This window comes from Podarcis erhardii (genome assembly GCF_964252035.2).
Source record: "Podarcis erhardii genome assembly, chromosome: 13".
In the NCBI taxonomy this organism is placed as follows: Eukaryota; Metazoa; Chordata; class Lepidosauria; order Squamata; family Lacertidae; genus Podarcis; species Podarcis erhardii.
The window spans coordinates 39850988-39874029 of record NC_138502.1 but is presented as its reverse complement, the minus strand read 5'-3'; the positions used below and the strand labels follow the sequence as shown (position 1 = coordinate 39874029).

General features: G+C 48.9%; 1 protein-coding gene across 6 annotated transcripts in view; it reads left to right on the top strand.

The window, feature by feature from the left end:
* FAM171A2 (family with sequence similarity 171 member A2) overlaps positions 1–23042 on the top strand; it is a 47272-nt gene that overhangs the window by 1494 nt on the left and 22736 nt on the right. For 2 of the 6 annotated variants that reach the window (XM_081837748.1, XM_081837751.1), the window contains exon 2: positions 22124–22351. In XM_081837748.1, the coding sequence (XP_081693874.1) occupies positions 22124–22351 (228 nt within the window). Of the gene's footprint in view, positions 1–17420; positions 17522–17746; positions 17813–19216; positions 19326–21756; positions 21927–22123; positions 22352–23042 lie in introns of those variants that run through there. The other 4 variants (XM_081837750.1, XM_081837752.1, XM_081837753.1 and 1 more) reach the window with 4 other exon arrangements.

Sequence of the window (23042 nt, the reverse complement as noted above, 5' to 3'; positions counted from 1 at the left end):
CCCTGTGGTGTGTGTGTGTGTGACCTGCCTGCGGTGCACGGCATTGTGTCTGAAACAGAAATCTCCCCATTTGCGGTGTTTGATCTGTGGTGGCTCCTTCACACATGACGTGTGTGGACAGGGCCTATCAGAGGTGCATAATTCTTCCTCTAACACATTTCGTCTACCTGTTCCTTATTCAGTGCCCTTTTCTGTTTATCGGTTTCACTCTGCCCCCCCCCCACTTAGATGTATTTTCCCAAGTGCCACCATGCGACTTAATTCCCCATCCCCACCCCCGGCTTGGCGCCATACCTTCCCTTAGGGTATCCTTGCTGGGAACATGGAGTTTGCCTTGGAGACCTTGATTCTGAGCTATTGCTGCGACAGAGTGCTGTCTCATTGGGGGGGGGGGGACCTGCCTCCTGGACCCTGGAGAAGGGGGGGCGGGGGCGGCAAGGGTGCACAGGGACCTCTCCCCCCATCTGTGGCTTGAGGGGTAGCCAAGTGAATCCCACACTCCACGCTCTTCTTGTTTAGTGTCTTGGGTCCATATGGCAGCGTGGAGACAGAGGGCCTGTTTGTTTGTTCTGGATGATGGAGCTGGAGAATTGGGTGGTGCGAGCATATTAGCAATTTAATATTCATGTTGTGCTTTCATTGTTGTGACCAGCTCTGGGACCTTAGGGTGAAGGATGGGTAATAAATTGTAATGCGTAATAATAATGCTAGTTCTTCTTTCCCAGGTTGTGTGTGTGTGTGTTGGGTGCTGGTAGAGAGAAATGGCAACCCCTCCCTGTGCACTGTGCCGAGATATCTGCCACTTCAGCTTTATTCTGTTATAGACCTAATAGACTCTGACGTTTCCAGAAAACTGCTTGTCTTCCCTGGAACTGTCATTGCATATTGGGAGGGGGGGGGGAAGGACTCCACCCTTTCACCTGCTGCTTGCCCCATGCACCAGTTAATATGTCAGCAGCATCTCTGGCAAGTTTGACCAATGAGCTCTGCCTCCTCAAACCTGAACTCGAATCACATCATGTCTCTTTGTGTGTGTGGAGCACAGGGAAGAAAGTATCTGGGCAAGATGTTGTGGCTCGGCCCTGTTTAAAAGGGAAATGCTCACCTGTGCATACACATGCTAATGTCCTTGATTTGGTGACTTTGCCAGTCCTTTGCTTTCACCTCTTTTGTTTCGCCCCACTCCACACACACAAAAAAGACCAACGGGCAGAGTTCTGTGCTCCCTTTGCATTTGGCAAGTTCCGGCTAACACTTTTAGATTAGTTTTTAATATGTGTGATGCTTTTCCAAAAGCAGTTGTGCTCAAAGCAAGTGGCAATTCACAAATAGTAATGATTCAGCAACAACAATCCCTTTTTGTATTTATGAGTGTTTATTAAATTACAGCTTTTCACATAATTATTGCCAGACCCAGTTTTAATTTTTTTCCCTTGCATTTGACTAATTCCATTTATATCTATCTATATCTACCATCCTATTTTATCTATCATCATATCTATCATCATATCTATCATCATATTTTAATCATTATGGCTTTTGCATAAATTAATCGTTAAAAACTTAGGCTGTTTTACTTTCTGACACAGCTTCTTACTTTTAGGCTAAGCTGTGTTTCTTCTTTTTAAAATGAATATGTCCGTTTGGCACATGCCAGCCTAACTTCCATGCCTTTGAGCCTACAGTTCTACCTACCTGCTAAAAACATTGCTCCTGGCAGTACCAGTCCTGGCAGTGCCAGTTTCTTTTCTCTGATATCTTCCAGACAAGTTTTTTAGACCCAGCACCTCTTTTATCATAAACGAACTAATTCTGCTTCGTTTTTTTACTTATTTACTGTGTGGTATTCAACTAAGTCCAACTCAGAGTAGACCCATTGATATTGATGAACCTAAGTTAGTCATGTCTGTTTACTTTAGGGGTCAACTCCTGAATTTTTGTTGGAAACTGCCCAGAGCGGCTGAGGTAACCCAGTCACATGGGCGGGGTATAAGAAACAAATTATTATTATTATTATTATTATTATTATTATTATTATTATTATAAACAAATTATTATTATTATCATCATCATCATCATCATCATCATCATCATCAGTTTTCCCCCACTAAGGAGCCCAGAGCCAGGGGATCCTGACTGACCTCCCTATTTAGACAGTGTCTGGACTCAGACACGCTTAACTTCATCAGGCAGCTTCAAACCAAACTCTGGTTTCACCATCACTTTTTAAAATCGGCTCTCCTTTGGTTTCCGATAAACGGAAAACAGATTTTTCTCTCCTATGCCTAAATTTTGAACTCTGGAACAGAAAGAGCCTCAAAACACCCTGAATTCTACTGGTATTTCAAGAGATCTTTGTGCCTCTTGGTTTCCCCTAGCAGCCTCTGTATTCTTATTATTGAAGAGTGTTTTATACTACTTGCTATTGTCAGACAGTTTGGTAATGAAAGAGATATGGGTGAAGATCAGCGTCACCCAAGAAGGCATAGAGTTATCCAGTCACTATCCTCTTGAGTACCTTTTCCTGGAAAGGGTATACAGTGGTACCTCGGGTTAAAAACTTAATTCATTCTCGAGGTCCGTTCTTAACCTGAAACTGTTCTTAACCTGAGGTACCACTTTAGCTAATGGGGGCCTCGTGCCACTGCCGCGCGATTTCTGTTCTCACCCTGAAGCAAAGTTCTTAACCCGAGGTACTATTTCTGGGTTAGGGAATCTGTAACCTGAAGCGTCTGTAACCTGAAGCGTCTGTAACCCGAGGTACCAATGTATTGGTGACTGGTATTAGATTGGTGAGTTGGCACAATCCTCCAAGTGCAGCATGGGTATTTTTTCAGGAGTGCCCACACAACTGTCTCCATATGTGCAGTGGAGAATGTTTCCTCCCATTTATAAGCCTTAGAGAGAAGTAACCAGATTTTACTGGGCTGCAACTCTCATAATTCTTCACCGTTGGCCATGATGGTGCGAGTCATTGTCCAATAACATCTGAAAGGCACCCCATTAATTCCCCTTGCTCTTGAACATAGCTGGTCAACCTGCCACTGCTTTTGTTGTTGTTTAGTCGTGTCCGACTCTTTGTGACCCCATGGACCAGAGCACGCCAGACACTCCTGTCTTCCACTGCCTCCTGCAGTTTGGTCAAACTCATGCTGGTAGCTTCAAGAACACCATCCAACCATCTCGTCCTCTGTCATCCCCTTCTCCTTGTGCCCTCCATCTTTCCCAACATCAGGGTCTTTTGCCAGGGAGTCTTCTCTTCTCATGAGGTGGCCAAAGTATTGGAGTCTCAGCTTCAGGATCTGTCCTTCCAGTGAACACTCAGGGCTGATTTCCTTCAGAATGGATAGGTTTGATCTTCTTGCAGTCCATGGGACTCTCAAGAGTCTCCTCCAGCACCGTAATTCAAAAGCATCACTGCCACTTCTAGATACCCTAAACCACGATGGGCAAAGGCTGAAAACAGACGGGGTAGGCTCCAGTTTGCCGACATCCCCAAGACTTAAATTCACCCAGTGATTCCTGATCAGACAGTGCTCTGGGTGCATTGAGAGACTGCGAAAGCTACAAAGTACAGTGGTACCCAGGTTAAGTACTTAATTTGTTCCGGAGGTCCGTTCTTAACCTGAAACTGTTCTTAACCTGAAGCACCACTTTAGCTAATGGGGCCTCCTGCCGCTGCGCCGCTGGAGCACGATTTCTGTTCTCATCCTGAAGCAAAGTTCTTAACCCGAGGTACTATTTCTGGGTTAGCGGAGTCTGTAACCTGAAGCGTATGTAACCTGAAGCGTCTGTAGCCCGAGGTACCACTGTAGTTGTAGAGGCAAGCAATGCTATTCTCAAAAGCAAATTGAAAACTACGAACCTATGAAGATTCCTTGACATCATCCTGCGAGCCGTTCCTTTCAAGGCTTGTGCTGCAGATCCTAAATTGCAGAGGTGACGAGGACTTGCCAGGAGCTCGGTTTTGTTTTGCAGTTTTATAAATTTCTATAGGACGCCGCAAGGGACGCGGGTGGCGCTGTGGGTAAAACCTCAGTGCCTAGGACTTGCCGATCGCATGGTCGGCGGTTCGAATCCCCGTGGCGGGGTGCGCTCCCGTCGTTCGGTCCCAGCGCCTGCCAACCTAGCAGTTCGAAAGCACCCCCGGGTGCAAGTAGATAAATAGGGACCGCTTACCAGCGGGAAGGTAAACGGCGTTCCATGTGCTGCGCTGGCTCGCCAGATGCAGCTTGTCACACTGGCCACGTGACCCGGAAGTGTCTGCGGACAGCGCTGGCTCACGGCCTATAGAGTGAGATGAGCGCACAACCCTAGAGTCTGGCAAGACTGGCCCATACGGGCAGGGGTACCTTTACGTTATAGGACGCTGCAGTGAAGACATAAGCATTTGGAGTGTTTCGGATGGAATGGAGCACAAGAAGGGGAAATTGCTGCAGAGGTTGAAAAGAAGTGGGGACATGCATTAAGCTTAAGTAGAATAGGTAGAGATCAAATGAAATTATGTGAACATCCTCCTTCCTCCCCGCCCCCCAAAAAATTATCCACGTCTGGAAAAGCCTGCCATGGATGCTGATCCAATTTTGAGGGAAGCAGACATGGCTAGGGGAAGAAAACCTAGCAGAGGGTCCCTGATCCTTCAGCCAGATAAAGCCAACCAGGAACTGGATAGGAAACTTTGGTCTGTGCTGTATCCGGATTCTTGACCGGCAAGCGAATTTGGCAGGATTTCCTCTGGCGAATGAGGCAGCTGGGATGGGGAAACAGGGTATGTGATGGTCATAGGATGCTTGCTGCCTGATTGCCTGGAGTGTGGCTGTGCTCATTTCTGAAAATCTCCAATTTTTGTGCGGAATAACTACCTGGTCTTCTCCATCTCCAAAGAGGGTATCTCACATCTGAAAAAGGCGAAGGCAGGAGAATTGTGCCTGGATCCTCTCGGGGTGCCACACAACCAAAAGCAGATTAAAAGGACACATTTTGAAGGCCCCACAGCTGTGTTGACTGCTCTCCTTGCCTGGTCTTGGCAGACCTGTTGAGCGGGGTTTCCCGGTGGGCTGATTTGTGGGTCACAAATTGTGCAGGCCTGCTCTTTTGCTTCTGCTGTCGTGAATGGGGAGCGGCTTTGTGGACATAGCTTTTGTGTGGTCCGGCCAAGAAGACCCCCGGCCAAGCACAGATCAGGCCTGATGGACAGTGCCAAGTTTTGAACCTGCAGGACAGCAGCTGCTGCTGCAATGCTAGTGTGTGTTAATGCAACGCTTGGCTGTTTCTCCTCTCCCAGCCTGTCTTGGTTCTCTTGCACCCCACTCTCTTCCTTGAATGTGTGTGGGAAGGTCAGGGTCCCCCAACCCTTCCCTGGATTTGGCTTCCCTAGAGCCTGTCCTGGAAAAGGACATCAGGCTATCCACCACCGTTGGCCAACAATATTTTGCTTATAGTTGTGGAAAAATGGGACATCTGGAAAGCATCTGGATCCAACAGCATTCCTCAGCTGCAAAAATCCAACTGCTGCATAGTTGGGGGTGGGGGTGCTCCTGGATTCAATAATACTCTTTTTTTACCTCAGGCACTATTGCAGCCTGCAATGTATTACGTATTTGTCCTAGACGCAAATGACTTGTGGAAACTACAAGCTCATTTGACGGCCATTACTTCCTCCTGAGGAACTTTGACGATAGCTGTCTTGAGAGAGTGTTGAGTGCTGTCTCGGCCTCTTACACCAAACTCACTATTATTACTAAGAATCCCAGGCCGGGGTCTGGGAATGCGCTGCGATATTTTGTTGTTGGTCCCTGCTTGTTAGCGTCATATTAGCAAAAGCCAAGGGGTTGGAAGCCACCCAAAAGTATGGGAAGGGGTTTATATCCTCTGCGGTCTCTCTCGGTACACAGAAGTATTCAGCGTTGTAAATTAAAAGAAAAAGAACTTTTAAATTAAAAAATGCAGTAACAACAAAATCCTGACAAGGCCACAGAATGCTGGTTGCAGCTGAGAAAGGGGCGGGTGGGGGTTGAGATCTAAATAAATCAGGTCAGGCAGAGGCAGATTGTGTGAGTTCATCAGATAAAGTAGGCAGTGGTGGAAAAATAGAATATTGCCCACCCCACCCCCAAAAAAATGCTAGAGAAAAGAAGGAATTGACCTGCTCAAGTCCCTGGCAGCTTGTCGTAAGAATGGAGCAGGGTGGGGTGGGGGAATAAGGTTAGTGAGTTACCTTCTGTGAGGTTTAAAAAAACCCTTCCCAGCTATGCTATACAGGGATGTTTCAGGACAAAGGAAAGACAAAGTACAGTGGTACCTCGGGTTAAGTACTTAATTCGTTCCGGAGGTCCGTACTTAACCTGAAACTGTTCTTAACCTGAAGCACCACTTTAGCTAATGGGGCCTCCCGCTGCCACCGCGCCGCCGGAGCACAATTTCTGTTCTCATCCTGAAGCAAAGTTCTTAACCTGAAGCACTATTTCTGGGTTAGCAGAGTCTGTAACCTGAAGCGTCTGTAACCCGAGGTACCACTGTACAGTTTTCTCTCCATTTTAATGCTCCAGGAGTCCTGCTTGCTGTAGCAGTGTAAGAAGTTCAGGTGTTTTGGCTGGTACCTGCCACTACATGGCTCAGGAGGGGAAGATTGGGGTAGTTGTGTGTGTGTTTGGGGGCAAGGTGCCCTTTTATCCCCTCCCCGAAGTCTCCACTTCCTTGATTGGAGCTCTCAGGTGGTTGGGGGGCACGCTGCACCATTTTGTTGCAGCAGGTCCCATTTCTTCCCTCTTACTCCCTGGCCTGTTCTGTAGGAACATTTCTCCAACTGCTACAGTATATAACAACAAAGTCGTGTACAGCACAGCAAAGGGATATTTAGGAACAAACTGGGGGACGCGACAAAACGTTGCTACATATCCCCAGTCTCAGTGAACTGGTACAGCCAGACTGGAAAAGGAACTTTGTTCTGCTTTGAGGGAATGTCCGCCCTTTCAAAAGCCCTCAAGGAAGCCCTGGAACAGCAAAACAAGGTTTCGTTTCCAGGTTGGCTGGGCCCCAGAGCAGAAGATTCATTGTTGGGGGCTAAAGATGCACAGCAAGATTTTTGTTGCATGTCCCCACTTGTCGTTCTTAATCGTTCTGATCTATAGAGCACTTTGAGTTTGCAAAGTTGCTTGAAGTCTCTCCCCCCCTGTTTATTTTCACCCCATCCTCCTTGAAGTGGGCCAGTTTTACACACACACACACACACACACACACACACATTTTTATTAATTTTTTAACATATCAGTTCCAACTGTCATACAACATAACTTCTCATCTTATACAATATTTTTAGACTTCTGTCAACACCTCTGATAATTTTATGTTCTTTATCACTTATTATGCATTTCTTAATTTCGTATTACCTTTAATTATCCTTAACTAATAATTTGCCTCATTATATTTCTTGCAATATTTCAAATAATTCACCTTACAAAACTTCTTGCGAACCTACTAGCGTAATCTGTTCATCACAATTGCTTTTCAAATAGTTCGTAAATTTACTCCAGTCTTCTGAGAATCTCTGGTCCCGTAGGTTTCGAATCCTTCCTGTTAATTTATCTAATTCTGCATAGTCCATCAGTTTCATCCTCCATTCTTCTTTCATCGGTAGTTCTTCTTGCTTGAAGTGGGTCTGTTTCCATGCTTCTTTGGGAGCTGCTAAGCTAGTGTATGATCATAGTATATGAAAATGCCCAAACTGTCATCATAAACAGAGAACAGTGATGTAAGTGCCTGAGGTAATGGGAGTATAGAGCCAGCAGCCTTTTCATTCCTGTTGGTCCTCCACTATCTGGAGTGACTCCCATCTAAACTTTTTTTTCCTTCCCAGCCTTTGAAACCGTGGTTGGTAGCTAAATGCTCTCATCAAGAATCCCTCCTTTCTTAATCCCACACATGTATGCAGATAGCGGTGAATTGTCTCTTGTGTACTTAGTGGGGATGGACAGTGGCACTCTGCACATCCTTAGAGGCAACCTTGCAACACACATGGTGTACCAGCTCTGGCATTCAAAATAGGCCCGAGAGCTCCACCTTGGCTCAGATTATGTCCGCATTGTATGGCCTTGGGAAAGCCCAGAGAACATTTTCTCTTTCCGGTCTTGTTTGGCCACAGGAATAAACAAAAGCTCCACTCTCTTGGCAAAGTGTTGGCTTCCGTAACAAAAGGATTGTTGGATTCAGACCGGAGTAGAACTCTTGACATTCAAGTTGCATAAATACTATACCAGGGGTCAGCAAACTTTTTCAGCAGGGGGCCGGTCCACTGTCTCTCAGACCTTGTGGGGGGCCAGACTATATTTTGGAGAGAGAAAAAAATGGACAAATTCCTATGCCCCACAAATAACCCAGAGATGCGTTTTAAATAAAAGCACACATTCTACTCATGTAAAAACACCAGGCAGGCCCCACAAATAACCCAGAGATGCATTTTAAATAAAAGGACACATTCTACTCATGTAGAAACATGCTGATTCCTGGACCTTCTGCAGCCGGATTTAGAAGGGGATTGGGCCAGATCCGGCCCCTGGGCCTTAATTTGCCTACCCATGTGCTATTCCTTTAAAGCATACTCAAAATACATTCTCCCCCCCCCCCAAATAAGAATTCTTTGAGCTGTAGTTTATTGATGATTGCTGGGAATTGTAAGTCTCTGAGGGGTAAACCATTGTTAGCCAGACTCCAGGCGTGTTTTGCAACTGGCGCAGTTCCAATTGCGACCGCACAGAGATCTCTGGATCTGTCGACGGGAAAATAAAATGTCACTTAGGGAAAAATCTGAAATACTTTTCTCAAAGCTTGAATTTGTTTTGTTTTGGATTGTGTGATGTTTTAATGTGTTGTCAACTGCTTTGAGCTTTCTTCTTTAAAATATAAAATGTTATAGAAATGAGATGGTGATGATGATAGTAATAATAATAATAATAATAAAAAAACTACTACTGCCAAAAGGCATCTAGACATTCCATTGTGGTGACCATCATATCTAGGTTTAAGGCGCCATTTGGCAATTAGATTATATCTCCGAGCTGCAAACACAGGAATAAACTACAATGCCCAGAATTCTTTGAGGGAAAGAATGTGCATTGAATGTGCTTTAAAGGTATAGTATTGCATGCAGCCTAAAACTATAGCAGTGTCTTCCAGAGGTGACTTTCTCTTCATCATTATCAGTCTATTGAAGCATCATAAGGTGTAATAATACACTGAACTAGCAAGTGACATGGGCTTAGGGTCTGAGGAAAGCTATTTGTCTCTGTGGACCTGGAACACAATGCAGACCATGTGGGGACAGAGGGTTAGGAGAAGCAGGTGCAGGATTGGGCGAAATGAGAGAAAATCGATGTCCTGCCTGGAGGGAAAACACAGGAGAGGTTGGCAGCTTGGCAATAATGGACAGGGAATGTGTCAGGAGGTGACCTGAATCTGGGCGGCTGCGTGACGCAGTGCTGCCCGTTTGAGACAGGAGACAATTTATAGACTTTAAAGAGAGTTGAAAGTGGGGTCACTGCTCTTGCTGCGCTTGGCTCCGCCTTCTTTGGCTTCAAATAAACAATATTTTTCTGAGTTTAAAATTACACAGAAAGACTTGGTTGGCCAGAGGCGACCAGGAAAGAGAAGAAATGCTTCTACTTTCCGGGAAGCAAAACCTCCCTCAAACCACTTCGGGCTCTTTTTTGAAACGGTGGAGGACCATGGTTCAGACGCAGAGTACATGGTTTGCATGCAAAAAAGGTCTAGGTTCAATCCCTGAGCATCTCCAGGTCAAACTGGGATTGTCCCCTGTCTGAAATCCTGGAGGGCTGCTGCAATGCTGAAAGCAGTACTGTGGTGGATGGACTAATGACAGCATTAAGGCATATATAAAACCAGATTCCTGTGTTCCATGGGCTTGTCCGCACTGGAGTTTAATGCGGATTTGAAGCTGGCTGGTCTTGCTTTGTGGCATCCTCATCCAAATGGTAGCCGCTTCCCTCCCTCCCACTAAATTTAGATTGTCCCAATCCACTGATAATCCAATAAAGGAAGAAAATCCAATATAAAACCACACGTTACCTGACTGCAGACACACTGAAGCGCATTCTGCGTATTGTTTTTGTTTTTAACTTGTGTGGTAACATTTCGCTGCGTGCTGTACAATTGCAATCTCTCCTGACTTCCATTTTGTTTCCATCAGTCCCTTTTAGCCTCCCATTTCCCATCCGTTGTTTCTGAAGGACCATTCGTGTTATTTTTTAAACCACTACTATTGTTTTATTTATTTCGTAAAATTTATAGACCAAAAAAACAAAAAAAAAACCCCCAAAGCGATTTGCAAAAAGATACAGCCATAAAATTGGGCATGGGGAATTACAAAACACAAGACGTTAAAATACTAAACAGACTGAAACTCACACCATTTTTTCTAAGCCTCTGAGTAGCCCTGACTAAACAAGGCACCGAAAATAATACAATGAAGGCACCTGCTTGATATCAATAGGGCGGGAGCTGTAAATTGTAGGTGCTGCCACACTTAAACGATTAGGTACCTACAAATGCGGAATGCGTATTATGTGACACCCTTTAGTAGTATCATTTCTGCCAATCAAAGCGGTCAAGTTGGGCACATGTGGGGTAAGATGATCTTGGAAATACACTGGTCAAAAGCTGCCAAGGGCTTTAAATGCCAACCGTAACACCTTGAACATGGCCCAGTAGCAAATCGGCAACCAGTACAGCTCTCTGAGCACAAGTATTATGCGCTGACAAGGCCTCACTCCTGTCAGCAGTCGTGTTGAACACTAACTGCAGCTTTTGGTTCTGGTTCAAGTGTGAGGAAAGCCCCACATAGAGCACATTGCAGTAATTCAGTTTTGAATTAACTAATGCATGAACTACTTTGGCAAGGCTTTCCTGGTCCAGGAATGGCCACAGTTGTTGAACCAGTTGTGGTTGTTACTTTAGTGTGTTTTTTTAAAAAAGAAACTTGTATAGAACAACAGTACAGTGGTGCCTCGCAAGACGAAAAGAATCCGTTCCGCGAGTCTCTTCGTCTAGCGGTTTTTTCATCTTGCAAAGCAAGCCCATTGACGGCTTAGCGGCTTAGCGCTATTAGCGGCTTTTAGCGGCTTATCGGATAAGCGGCTTAGCGGCTTAGAAAAAGGGGGGAAAGGGAAAAAAACTCGCAGGAACTCGCGAGACATTTTCGTCTTGAGAAGCAAGCCCATAGGAAATTCGTTTTGCGAAGCACCTCCAAAACGGAAAACCCTTTCGTCTAGCGGGTTTTCCGTCTTGCGAGGCATTCGTCTTGCGGGGCACCACTGTATTGAAATTAAAAATAAAATTGGCTCTTGCGGGGAAAAAGAACAGAAGTGGCATTCTTTCCTGCAAGCGACTCCAAATCCTTGACTGGCTTGGAGCTTACACCTTTTTTAAAAAAAACAACTGCTCTGGTATATTGAAAAACTTGTGTTTTAAAAAAAAGACAATAAACTTTTTAAAAGCATGTGCACACAGGTAAACAAATGCCCATAACAGACCTCAGGTTTCTGGAATTCAAGGAGGGTAGTGAAGGACTAACTGAAGGGAGGCGGCGACTGCACAAATATATCCCATGAAGCACTTTCTCGGTGTGGTTGGGAAATTTCAAGGTAGATATTGGAGGCATTAATCTGAAAATGCTAATGTGTGGATGAAGGTGCACAGACACACGCACAGAAGATGCAGCAACCCGTTAGCAACATAATGTGGATATAACCTAGTCTCTCATCTTCAGTATGCAGGATTCTGCATGCACGGACCAGGGCTTGTCCCCTGTGGTTAATTTCTAGTGAGAGAGATCCAGGAACTCAAACCTGCCTGGAAGCCATACCTAAAAGCTCTGCCATAAACAAACCAACCCTCATATGAGAGTGAAGAAGTAGAAGTCTGGATAGGCCTTTTTAGTGGTCAGAGAAACAATTCTGTGCATGCTCAGAGACATTATTATTTTGTATGATACATGCCCAGCCCTGCCATTAATTTTGCACATGTCCAGAGGAAAAAAACATTTCTCTCTGTCTTAGTTTTAGCAGTGGTTTGTGAGTTACGCATTTTCCAGGGCCCAACCGCCCCAGCATTGAAAATAGATTCTATCTAGGACTATAGGAAGGGTTCTTGTTTAATTTAAGAGGACAGCGGGGAGAGGTTTTGACTCCCAAATGTTCTTTTTTATTCGTGGGTGTTATGTAGTGAAGTTTCACCCTGGGCCAGCAGGGGGATACTGTATATAGTTTTCAATCAGGTCTGTAGATAGTTTTCCCTCAGGTCCGCGTCAGTTATTTTAGGCGGGAACTCTGGGCTGTTGTTGTTACAATGTTGACAGCCGGCTGCCTATAAAAGCAGGCCGGCTGAGCTGTTTGCAGTCAGTTCTATTCCAGCTTACGAAATAAAGAGCTAGTTGGAGAAATCGCTGTGTCGTCGGCTATGTCAACCCACAACTTAACACTGGCGACGAGGATGGGATTGATGGACATCAGAGCACAGCCTGATGCGGCCAGCCTCTGAACTGAGCTGAATCACTGAGCTGAATCACTGAGCGAAATCACTGGACAGAACCAATTCAGAGCTGACTGTTCTGGCTAGAGCACTGTGTTCCATCCATCGCCCTTCACGCCGGCATCGGAATCATGGCTTCACTTGTGCCTCTACCGCCGTTTGCGCCAGCCTCTGAATCATGGGATTCCTACCTCGCTCGGTTCGACTGCTACCTCCAAGCCAACGAGCTGACAGCAGTATCAAAGGATCGGAAGCGGGGCCTATTCCTCAGCCTCTGTGGGCCTGGGGTGTTTGAGACGGCCCGAGCATTGGTTGCGCCCGAAGCAGTCCAGGCAACACCATGGGACACGATCCAAGAGAAGCTCCGCAACCACTACGCACCAAAGCCGTCCAAGATTGCTGCCCGCCATGCGTTCTACCACCGGAACCAGGCAGAGGGGGAGTCAATCAACAACTACACCACCGCCCTGCGACAGGCTGCAATGCACTGTGAGTTCCGAGACTTAGACGATGCCCTGATGGATCAAATCGTCTGCGGGGTCCGGGACATCCATCTGCAACGGCGTCTCCTCGCCAAGCCAGACCTCACGCTGCAGAAAGCCATTGAGGAGGCTGTGGCCTCAGAAGCTGCTGAACGCTCCGCCCAGGAGATCCGCAAGTGCAGCAGCCCGCGTCTTGCTAGGGAGCCAGTTCCGGTGCATCATGAAGAGGCCAGCAGTGATGAGGCATCCTCCAGTGAAGGCGATGACGTGCACCAGACAAAGCGGGAGCACAGGAAGTTCCAACAGAAGTCCAAGGGCCAACCGGAATGTGCCGGCTGCGGAGGCAACCATTCCCGTGCCAAGTGTCGATTCAGAGACGCCATCTGTAGGAAGTGTTCCAGAAGGGGCCACATCGCTAAGGTCTGCCGATCGGCTCCATCTGACACCCCCCCTTCATCGACTCGCAAGTCCAAGCCTTCCCTCCAGTCTGCCAAGGAAAGTTGTTTCGCTCTCACCAACTGCCGCTGCCCGTCTGGAACCACGATTGGCCAGACCGACTCGCCTACGCGACGCAAGCTGAACGTCACGGTGCTCATTGAAGGAGCTCCATGTGACATGGAGATCGACACCGGGTCTGCCCTGTCCATCGTGTCGTGGAGCACCATCAAAAGACTGGTACCCAGAGTGTCCAAAAGGCAACTCGACTCTCACCGCGTACACCTGAGAGACTACCAGGGAAACGACATTCCCGTGGTAGGCATTGGCCGGTTCCGGATTGCCTTCAAGGATTTTTCGGGCCTGCTCCGGTTGGTGGTGGTCGAAGGTCAGCGGCCAAGCCTCCTAGGGCTAGACTGGTTTGATGCCCTCGGCCTGGAAGTCACCGGCATCAACTGCATCTCTAACGCAGAGACTGAGGGTCTGGTCAAAGACTTTGCCGAGGTTTTTGACGGCACCTTGGGGCAATATACAGGTACGCCCATCTCCTTTAGCCTTGATCCACAAGTCGCCCCCATCAAGCTAAAGCCACGCCGGGTTCCCTTTGCTCTCAAGGCTAAGGTGGACGAACAACTGGACAAACTGATCGCCCAAGGAGTTTTGGAGCCGGTTGACCACGCCAAGTGGGAAACCCCCATCGTCACGCCTGTCAAGCCAGATGGGTCGGTGAGAATCTGCGCTGACTACAAGTGCACGATCAACAAGGCACTTCAGCAGCACGCTTATCCGGTGCCTGTTGTCCAACACCTGCTGCATTCCCTGGGTGAGGGTAAGGTCTTCGCTAAGCTGGACCTTGCCCAAGCCTATCAACAACTGCCAGTCGATGATGCCACTGCTGAAGCCCAGACGATCGTCACCCACCGGGGGGCATTCCGTTGCCGCCGGTTGCAGTTCGGGGTGAGTGTGGCTCCTGGCATCTTCCAAAGCCTTATGGAGCGTCTCCTGCAAGGGCTTCCGGGCGTGGTACCATATTTTGATGACGTCTTGGTGTCTGCAGACTCACACCAGCAGCTGTTCGAGCGCCTCCGTGCCGTGCTGACCAGGTTCCAAGAGGCCGGGCTCAAGGTAAAGAGGGAGAAGTGCCAGATCGCCGTTCCACAGGTAGAGTTCCTGGGCTATCTTATCGATGCCTCCGGCCTTCACCCGACCACATCCAAGATCCGCGCTATCCAGCAGGCCCCCACCCCAAAGAACAAGACGGAGTTGCAGGCATTCCTGGGGCTGCTGAACTTTTATAACATGTTCCTGCCCCACAAAGCCACAGTGGCTGAGCCTCTTCACCGACTCCTTAGTACAAAGACGCCTTGGGCCTGGGGTCATCGGGAGACGGCGGCCTTCAATGCGGTTAAGGCTCTCCTTTCATCAGACAGTGTGCTGGTACAGTACAGTGAATCCAGGCCGCTGGTCCTTGCCTGCGACGCCTCACCTTTTGGCATCGGTGCTGTCCTTAGTCACCGTTTTCCAGATGGAAGAGAAGCACCACTCGCCTACTTTTCCAGGACACTATCTCTGACGGAACGGAATTACAGCCAGCTCGACAAGGAGGCATTGGCACTTGTGGCTGGAGTGAAGAGGTTCCATGAATACCTCTATGGCAGGACTTTTGACCTCATCACTGACCACAAGCCACTCCTGGGCCTCCTCGCCGGTGATCGTCCAACTCCACCGGTCCTCTCGCCACGCATGCTGCGATGGACTGTTTTCCTGGCTGCCTACCACTACCGGCTCATCCATCGCCCGGGGAAATCGATGGGCCATGCCGACGCCCTCAGCCGTTGCCCTCTTCCAGCATTTGTGGAAGACCCGGCTCCAGCTTCATCGCTCCTTCTGATTGAGGATCTTCCGGCAGCGCCTGTATCGGCTGCCACTGTGGCCTCCGCGTCTGCCCAGGATCGCACCATCAGCCGGGTGCTCAACTGGGTGTGGAGGGGGTGGCCACAAGGGCCTTTTGCATCAGAGTTCCTGCCCTTCGCAACCAGACAACATGAACTCTCAGCTCATCGCGGCTGTCTGCTGTGGGGAGACCGCGTCGTGATTCCCCAGGGACTCCGTCAGCGCGTCCTGGAGGCTCTGCACGTTGGCCACCCGGGAATTGTCAAAATGAAGGCGTTGGCTCGGTGTTATGTCTGGTGGCCTAATATGGACGATGCCATCACTGCCTGGGTGTCCGCCTGTCAAGCGTGCCAAGAGTCGAGGCCTGCACCACCGGCAGCTAAGGGACACACCTGGGAGACGCCAAAGACACCCTGGTCGAGGGTGCACATCGATCTGGCTGGCCCCTTTCACGGCCGGACCTTTATGGTAGTGGTGGACGCCTATTCCAAATGGCTGGAGGTCGCCCTGATGCCCTCCACCACTACCGAAGCTGTCATCCGGGTGCTGCGAGGCCTGTTTGCAACGCATGGGTGTCCTGATGTCCTTGTCTCTGACAACGGACCACAGTTCACGTCAGGCACGTTTGAGCGGTATCTTTTGGGACTGGGCATCCGCCATGCCCTAACGGCACCCTTTCATCCATCCAGCAACGGGCAAGCGGAAAGAATGGTGCGCTCGACAAAAGAGGCACTGGCGCGCCTGGACCGGGGAGACTGGCATGAGCGGGTCGCCGAATACTTGTTCGTGCAACACATCACCCCTCATGCGGCCACAGGGAGGAGTCCTGCTGAACTGCTTATGGGCCGCCGCCTCAGGTCACCACTCGACCGGCTACACCCGGACTTTGCCGTGGCTGAACCCCCAGGCTGTGCCAACGCGCCACGGTCATTTGTCCCAGGAAACCAGGTCTTTGCCCGGAACTATGTGGGGGACATTCCTTGGGTGCCAGCCACAGTAGTGGGAGTCACGGGACCTCGCTCGTACCAGGTGGCACTCGAAGACGGACGCTTGTGGCGACGGCACATAGACCAGCTTAGGCGCAGGGTTGGGGACTTGGACACTACCGAGGTGCCCCCAACTGCGCTTGCGGCTCCAGAAGAGACACGTACAGATGGCGAGGCCCCACCTACACCTCCCTCGCAAACTGCCAGCGTGGAGCCGAACCAAGCCGCTTCAGAGGGTCTGCCAGACTTACCACAGACTCAGACCACTCCACTTGCGGAGGCTCCACCCACAGCAGCGGATCCAGGGGATTTGGTTCCAACGCCACCTAGGGTCGCACCACAGCCTCAGCAAGAACTGTGTGGCCCTCCGGACTTGGCTACCAGTCCCCGGCGGTCTGGCAGAGTTCCCAAGCGCCCAACTTATTTAAAGGACTATGTTGTTGGACATGTATCACTGTTGGTCTAAGTATGGGAAATGTAACCAATATGCTTTTGTGCCTAATTGAACCATTACGCGTAGTGCTGTATATAAGGAAACCATTACGATTGTAACTAACGCCTTATCTCGGTGGGGAGGGGTGTTATGTAGTGAAGTTTCACCCTGGGCCAGCAGGGGGATACTGTATATAGTTTTCAATCAGGTCTGTAGATAGTTTTCCCTCAGGTCCGCGTCAGTTATTTTAGGCGGGAACTCTGGGCTGTTGTTGTTACAATGTTGACAGCCGGCTGCCTATAAAAGCAGGCCGGCTGAGCTGTTTGCAGTCAGTTCTATTCCAGCTTACGAAATAAAGAGCTAGTTGGAGAAATCGCTGTGTCGTCGGCTATGTCAACCCACAACTTAACAGTGTATCTATATGCATTCACTTAATTAGAAAGCCTTGAGGTGTCAGTATTGTGCATTGTAAAGAGAGAACCTTTGAGCTTGTCTGTGTGCAATAAAAGCACGGCGAGGGAGCATGGTGGAATTGTGTCCTTTTGCCACCATCAGCGCCACCCTGGTTTGGAGCACAGCAAGATGGTTAAAAGTGTGTGAAAGGGCAAGCCGAGCCGAGCATTTGTTGTGGGGGGCACTGTTCTGGTCGGCACCAGCGCCATGGTAACCCATGGGCCTGCTGAAGGATGCGGGCCTAGGCCTTGCTCTGTGCAACGGTCCCCATGGCAACAAACTCCAGCGATGGGAAGGAGGTTATTCACATCACTTTGCTTTCTAGGCCTGAGTGGAGCTTGGAGGGAGGGGGTACTTTGTAGGACAAATGAGGCCGTTGCCACGGTGACAGGACCGCAATCCAAAAAGGGGGAGGTTGGTTTGACTGCTGAGGGCACAGGCCTTTGGACGGCAGGAAAAATCAGGGTTTTTTCAGTTGGGGCGGCAGCGTGGGGTACTATGTCTGTACTATGGGTAGAAAAAACCCACAGCATTTTCTCAGAGATGCATGGCAGGCAACTTGCTACAGGCTGCTGTATGAACCATGGGTGGTCAGTTTTAAACAGAGTTCATGTTTGGAGTTTTCCTGGGGCTCCATTTCCAGAAGCATGGGCTATGCAGAGGGCCTTCTTGGTAGCAGCACCCGTCTGATGTCAAGGAAATAAACAACTACAGTGGTACCTCGGGTTACAAACACTTCGGGTTAGAGACTCTGCTAACCTAGAAATAGTACCTTGGGTTAAGAACTTTGCTTCAGGATGAGAACAGAAATTGTGCTCCGGCGGCGCGGCGGCAGCAGGAGGCCCCATTAGCTAAAGGGGTACCCCAAGTTAAGAACACTTTCAGGTTAAGAACGCACCTCCAGAACGAATTAAGTTCTTAATCTGAGGTACCACTGTATCTGACATCTGAAGGCAGCCCCGCAGAGGGAACTTTTTAATGTTTGATGTCTTACTGTGATTTAATTTGTTGGAAGCCGCCCAGAGTGGCTGGGGCAACCCAGTCAAATGGGCAGCATATAAGTTATTATTATTACTATTACATTTATTATTATTCCTATCTATTGCACCCTCCCTTCACACCGGCAGAGAGGGAGTTAAAGAGCCACGAGGCAGGCAAAGGGCTCTTTAACTCCTTTGCTCCCAGTGTGGACAGCAGCAGTATGGGCTCTGGCTTTTACAGCCTTTCCTTTGGGCACCTCAGCCTGATAGCAGTGAGCAGCTGAGGTGCCTAAAAGGGGAACATTTTACAGAACTTCAGTTGCTGCTCACACTGGGGGATTTGGGCCTCCAGAGCCCTTTGTCTCCTATTGAAAGTTGGGTTGCTCACTGGTCACAAAAGGAAACCAAACAACATTGCTCCTCCTCGCCAGCCAGTTTTCAGGTCAGATGCCAGAACAGCAAGGGGAAAGGAGAGCTGCTGTGTGTTTTGTTTGTAGGTGAAGGGGCTGTGGGGTTGTGTGTTTTTTTAAACCATTTGTCTTAGGTGATTAGTCTGATTTTACATTGCCAAAAACTACTAGGAGTGCATCTGCCCTGTGTTCTAGTCCTCCGGACCAAAGGTCTGTGTTCTAGTCCTCCGGACCAAAGGTCTGTACATCTGTGCCCTGTCCAATAAGTTGGTTTTTCCCCAAGGGTGGCATCTTGTAGCTCAAAATGTTTGAACTCAAGTCAAAAATAGCTTTGTTTTGGTGGGGTCTTTTTACACAATGGCCTTTGATTTTTTCCAAGTCACACGGTAACAGGAAGTGCAAAGGAGTCGCGCTCTGTATTTCAAATGTTATTCTAGCTGTGCAAATTGAGGGGTGCTAGCTGCTTCCTCTTCCCCTGCAAGCAGCTACTCTCTGAACACACTTTGTGAGCAATGACTGACCCCAGCTCCACCTTGATTTTGCGTGGAATCCTACCCCCAGCCCTTCTTCCAGGCAGCCCCTTGATGGAGAGAGGAAGCAGCCGTGGCCTCCCTCCAGCTGGAGTTTCCTGGTCACCAGGGAGCTTACATCCAAAGCCAAGTGGAGTTGAATCAGCCCCTCTGTCCGGAGGTCTTCTTCTGTTTGCACGCAGGGTGAGGAGAATATGTCAGGCAGGCAGCCAGCAGAGGAGATCTTTGCCATGTGTGACCAATCCTCAAGTTTGCACATTGTTGGAATGGACTGGGGTGATGGGAGCCAGCTCCGCTTGAGCTGCAGGGAATTTCACAGTGAGACAAACCTTTTGCTAGGGTTTAGTATTCTTGAACGGCTCAGTGAGGTATCTCATTTTTGCTTCCCCTTCTTGCTAGCACTGCTCCACTTTCACCGTTCTTCTGTGTCTAAAGTACGTTTCCCATCACTGTGGGAAACTTTCATTTATTTGGAATAAACAGATGACTATAAGAATGCATGTTAATGTTTGCCTGTTATCCCTCCCCCCTCTTTTTTTTTTTTTTGGTCTTTTGAGTTGCATCATTCTGATATGGGAACATAACTTGCATAAGGAATTCTACATATTTCAACCAGATTTCGAACTAGAATTCCTGCATTGCAGGGGGCTAAGCTAGATTGCGCTCAGGGTCCCTTCCAACTTTATGATTCTATGATTTATTAGCCTGCTTTGAATTGTGGCCACACGGAGGACTTTGGGATTCAGGCCTCATCATGGGGCTGAAACTGCCTTGGTCGCGCTGATTGATGATCTCCGGCGGGCTAGGGACAAAGGTGAGAGTTGTTTCCTAGTTCTGCTGGATCTCTCAGCGGCCTTTGATACAATCGACCATAACATCCTTCTGGACTGTCTAGAGGGGCTGGGAGCTGGGGGCACTGTTATACAGTGGTTTCTCTCCTTTCTCCTGGGCCGTGTTCAGAAAGTGGTGGGGGGGGGATGAGTGTTCAGACCCCTGGGCCCTCACTTGTGGGGTGCCTCAGGGTTCCGTCCTCTCCCCCATGCTTATTAACATCTATATGAAGCTGCTGGGAGAGATCATCAGGGGGTTTGGACTGGGTGTCCATCAATATGCAGATGATACCCAGTTCTACCTCTCTTTCAAATCAGAACCAGTGAAGGCGGTGAAGGTCCTGTGTGAGTGCCTGGAGGCGATTGGAGGATGGATGGCGGCTAACAGATTGAGGTTGAATCCTGACAAGACAGAAGTACTGTTTTTGGGAGACAGGGGGCGGGCTGGTGTGGAGGACTCCCTGGTCCTGAATAGGGTAACTGTGCCCCTGAAGGACCAGGTGTGCAGCCTGGGAGTCATTTTGGACTCACAGCTGTCCATGGAGGCGCAGGTCAATTCTGTATCCAGGGCAGCTGTCTACCAACTCCACCTGGTATGCAGGCTGAGACCCTACCTGTCTCGCCAGAGTGGTGCATGCTCTAGTTATCTCCCGCTTGGACTACTGCAATGTGCTCTACGTGGGGCTACCTTTGAAGGTGACTCAGAAACTACAACTAATCCAGAATGCGGCAGCTAGACTGGTGACTGGGGGCGGCCGCCGAGACCACATAACACCGGTTTTGAAAGACCTACATTGGTTCCCAGTATGTTTCCGAGCACAATTCAAAGTGCTGGTGTTGACCTTTAAAGCCCTAAACGGCCTCGGCCCAGTATACCTGAAGGAGCGTCTCCACCCCCATCGTTCTGCCCGGACGCTGAGGTCCAGCGCCGAGGGCCTTCTGGCAGTTCCCTCATTGCGAGAAGCAAAGCTACAGGGAACCAGGCAGAGGGCCTTCTCGGTAGTGGTGCCCGCCCTGTGGAACGCCCTCCCATCAGATGTCAAAGCGATAAATAACTACCTGACATTCAGAAGACATCTTAAGGCAGCCCTGTTCAGGGAAGTTTTTAATCTGTGATATTTTAGTGTATTTTTGGTTTCTATGGAAGCCGCCCAGAGTGGCTGGGGAAACCCAGCCAGATGGGCGGGGTACAAATAATAAATTATTATTATTATTATTATTATTATTATTATTAGGGGAGAACTGAGGTCTTATTTGTTCCTGAGCAGTGTGAGAGAGTCAGGGGTGGCAACTTGAATAAAATAAAATATTGGGGTGCACAAGATGTGGTGTGCACACACCATTTGAATGGCAATGCCCATCAACTTCGGTGGGGCAGCCTCATAACATGAAGGGATCTTGGCCCTTAGGAGTTGGTTCCACAGGATACCCTGCTGGTTTTTCCCTTCTTCAAACCCAGGAAAAAATAAAGACCACAGCCCTCTCCTAAGCCTTCCTCAATTTGCAGATAACTCAGGGGAGAAGATTCTGTGCTGGGCACATCAAGGAGGGGAGTTACCAGAGGAGGAGGAGGAGAGACAGTTGCCATTGGCAACTAGATGTGTGGAATCCTGATGCTCACAACATTGCTTTTCACTTGTGTGACTCACATATACACAAACCATTACCTGAGTGGTTGTGATGTTCCTGTGCATTCACAGGCTAGCAAAGAGCGCATGCCAGACACAGAGTGTTGAAACTGGGGCAGCTGCAGTGAGGGAAGCGAGGAGTTGGATTGCCGGAGAGGAAATCCTCACACGCAAAGGAACAGCGGGAGGGGTTCTGTGTTGGGAGCAGAAATGAGCGAAAGATGATATGCTGGGTAGCCAAATAGGAAGAGGGCCGAGGAGACAATACATCTTAAGGACAATGGACCAAATAGGGTGGCTACAGGAAGGTCATGGAGGCCTTAGAGGTGGAAAGGAAACTGAATGCCCCTTGTTGTTTTAACTAACCACACCTTTTGTTCAAATGAAATGGCAACACGAAAACCAACAAAGGAGGGGAAAGGCCACTTATAAACCATACAAGTTACTTTTGAGTTGGGGGAAACATTGGGGGCAAGCTTGCTGTCCTCACAGACCCTTTCTGTATTCTTTCTCTTCCCTCCAGAGGTGGTCATCAAGGTCCAGGTGTATGAGAACGGAGACCTGTCCCCACTGCCTCAGGCAGCCGTGGAAGTGTATGGCAACCAGACATCTCTGGCTTCAGGCGCCACCGACCATGAGGGTGTCAGCATGCTCCCCATCAGCTACCGCCTGGGCACCTGGGTCATCGTCACAGCCTCCAAGCGTGGTTTTGTTACAAACTCTGTTCCTTGGCGCGTCAACAAGCTGCCACGTGAGTTGCGGTGCCCAATGGCTAAGAGAGAGTCTGGGTGGCTAGAAGACCACAGATTTTTTTGGGGGGGGGCCCTGTCAGTGCATGATGGGCACTTCATGGGGGGGGGGTCACAAAGGATACAAACTTTTATCAGCTTTCACCAACGTAACTTCTGTTCTGTAGGAATAAAGGAATATGTGTTGCTTTGGTAGAAGGAGGTCACTCCTTCCTCTTCGCTGGAATGGTGGCGCTTCTCAATATTTTACAGAAGAGTCATTTCACCTGGATGATGGCACGAACCCAGCATCTCAGTGTCACATGGCTAGATTCCACTCAGTATGTACGAATCTCATATCATAGTTTGTGTTCAGTACACAAGAACATTTACAAGAGCACGGCTGGATCTAACCAAAGGTTAATCTCAGTGCTGGAAATTTGCCAGGCGTGTTGTGTGACGGGGGCGGGTCCAGTTGCGACCACATGGAGATCTCTGGATGCTAGGTTGGTGACTGACATCTCCATCAGACTGGCCCTTCCAGCTTTCTTAAGCAGGCCAGCAGAAGAGCTTATTTATTGCATGTGTAAAGGTAAAGGGACCCCTGACCATTAGGTCCAGTCGTGGCCGACTCTGGGGTTGCGGCACTCATCTCGCTTTATTGGCCGAGGAAGCCGGCGTACAGCTTCCAGGTCACGTGGCCAGTATGACTAA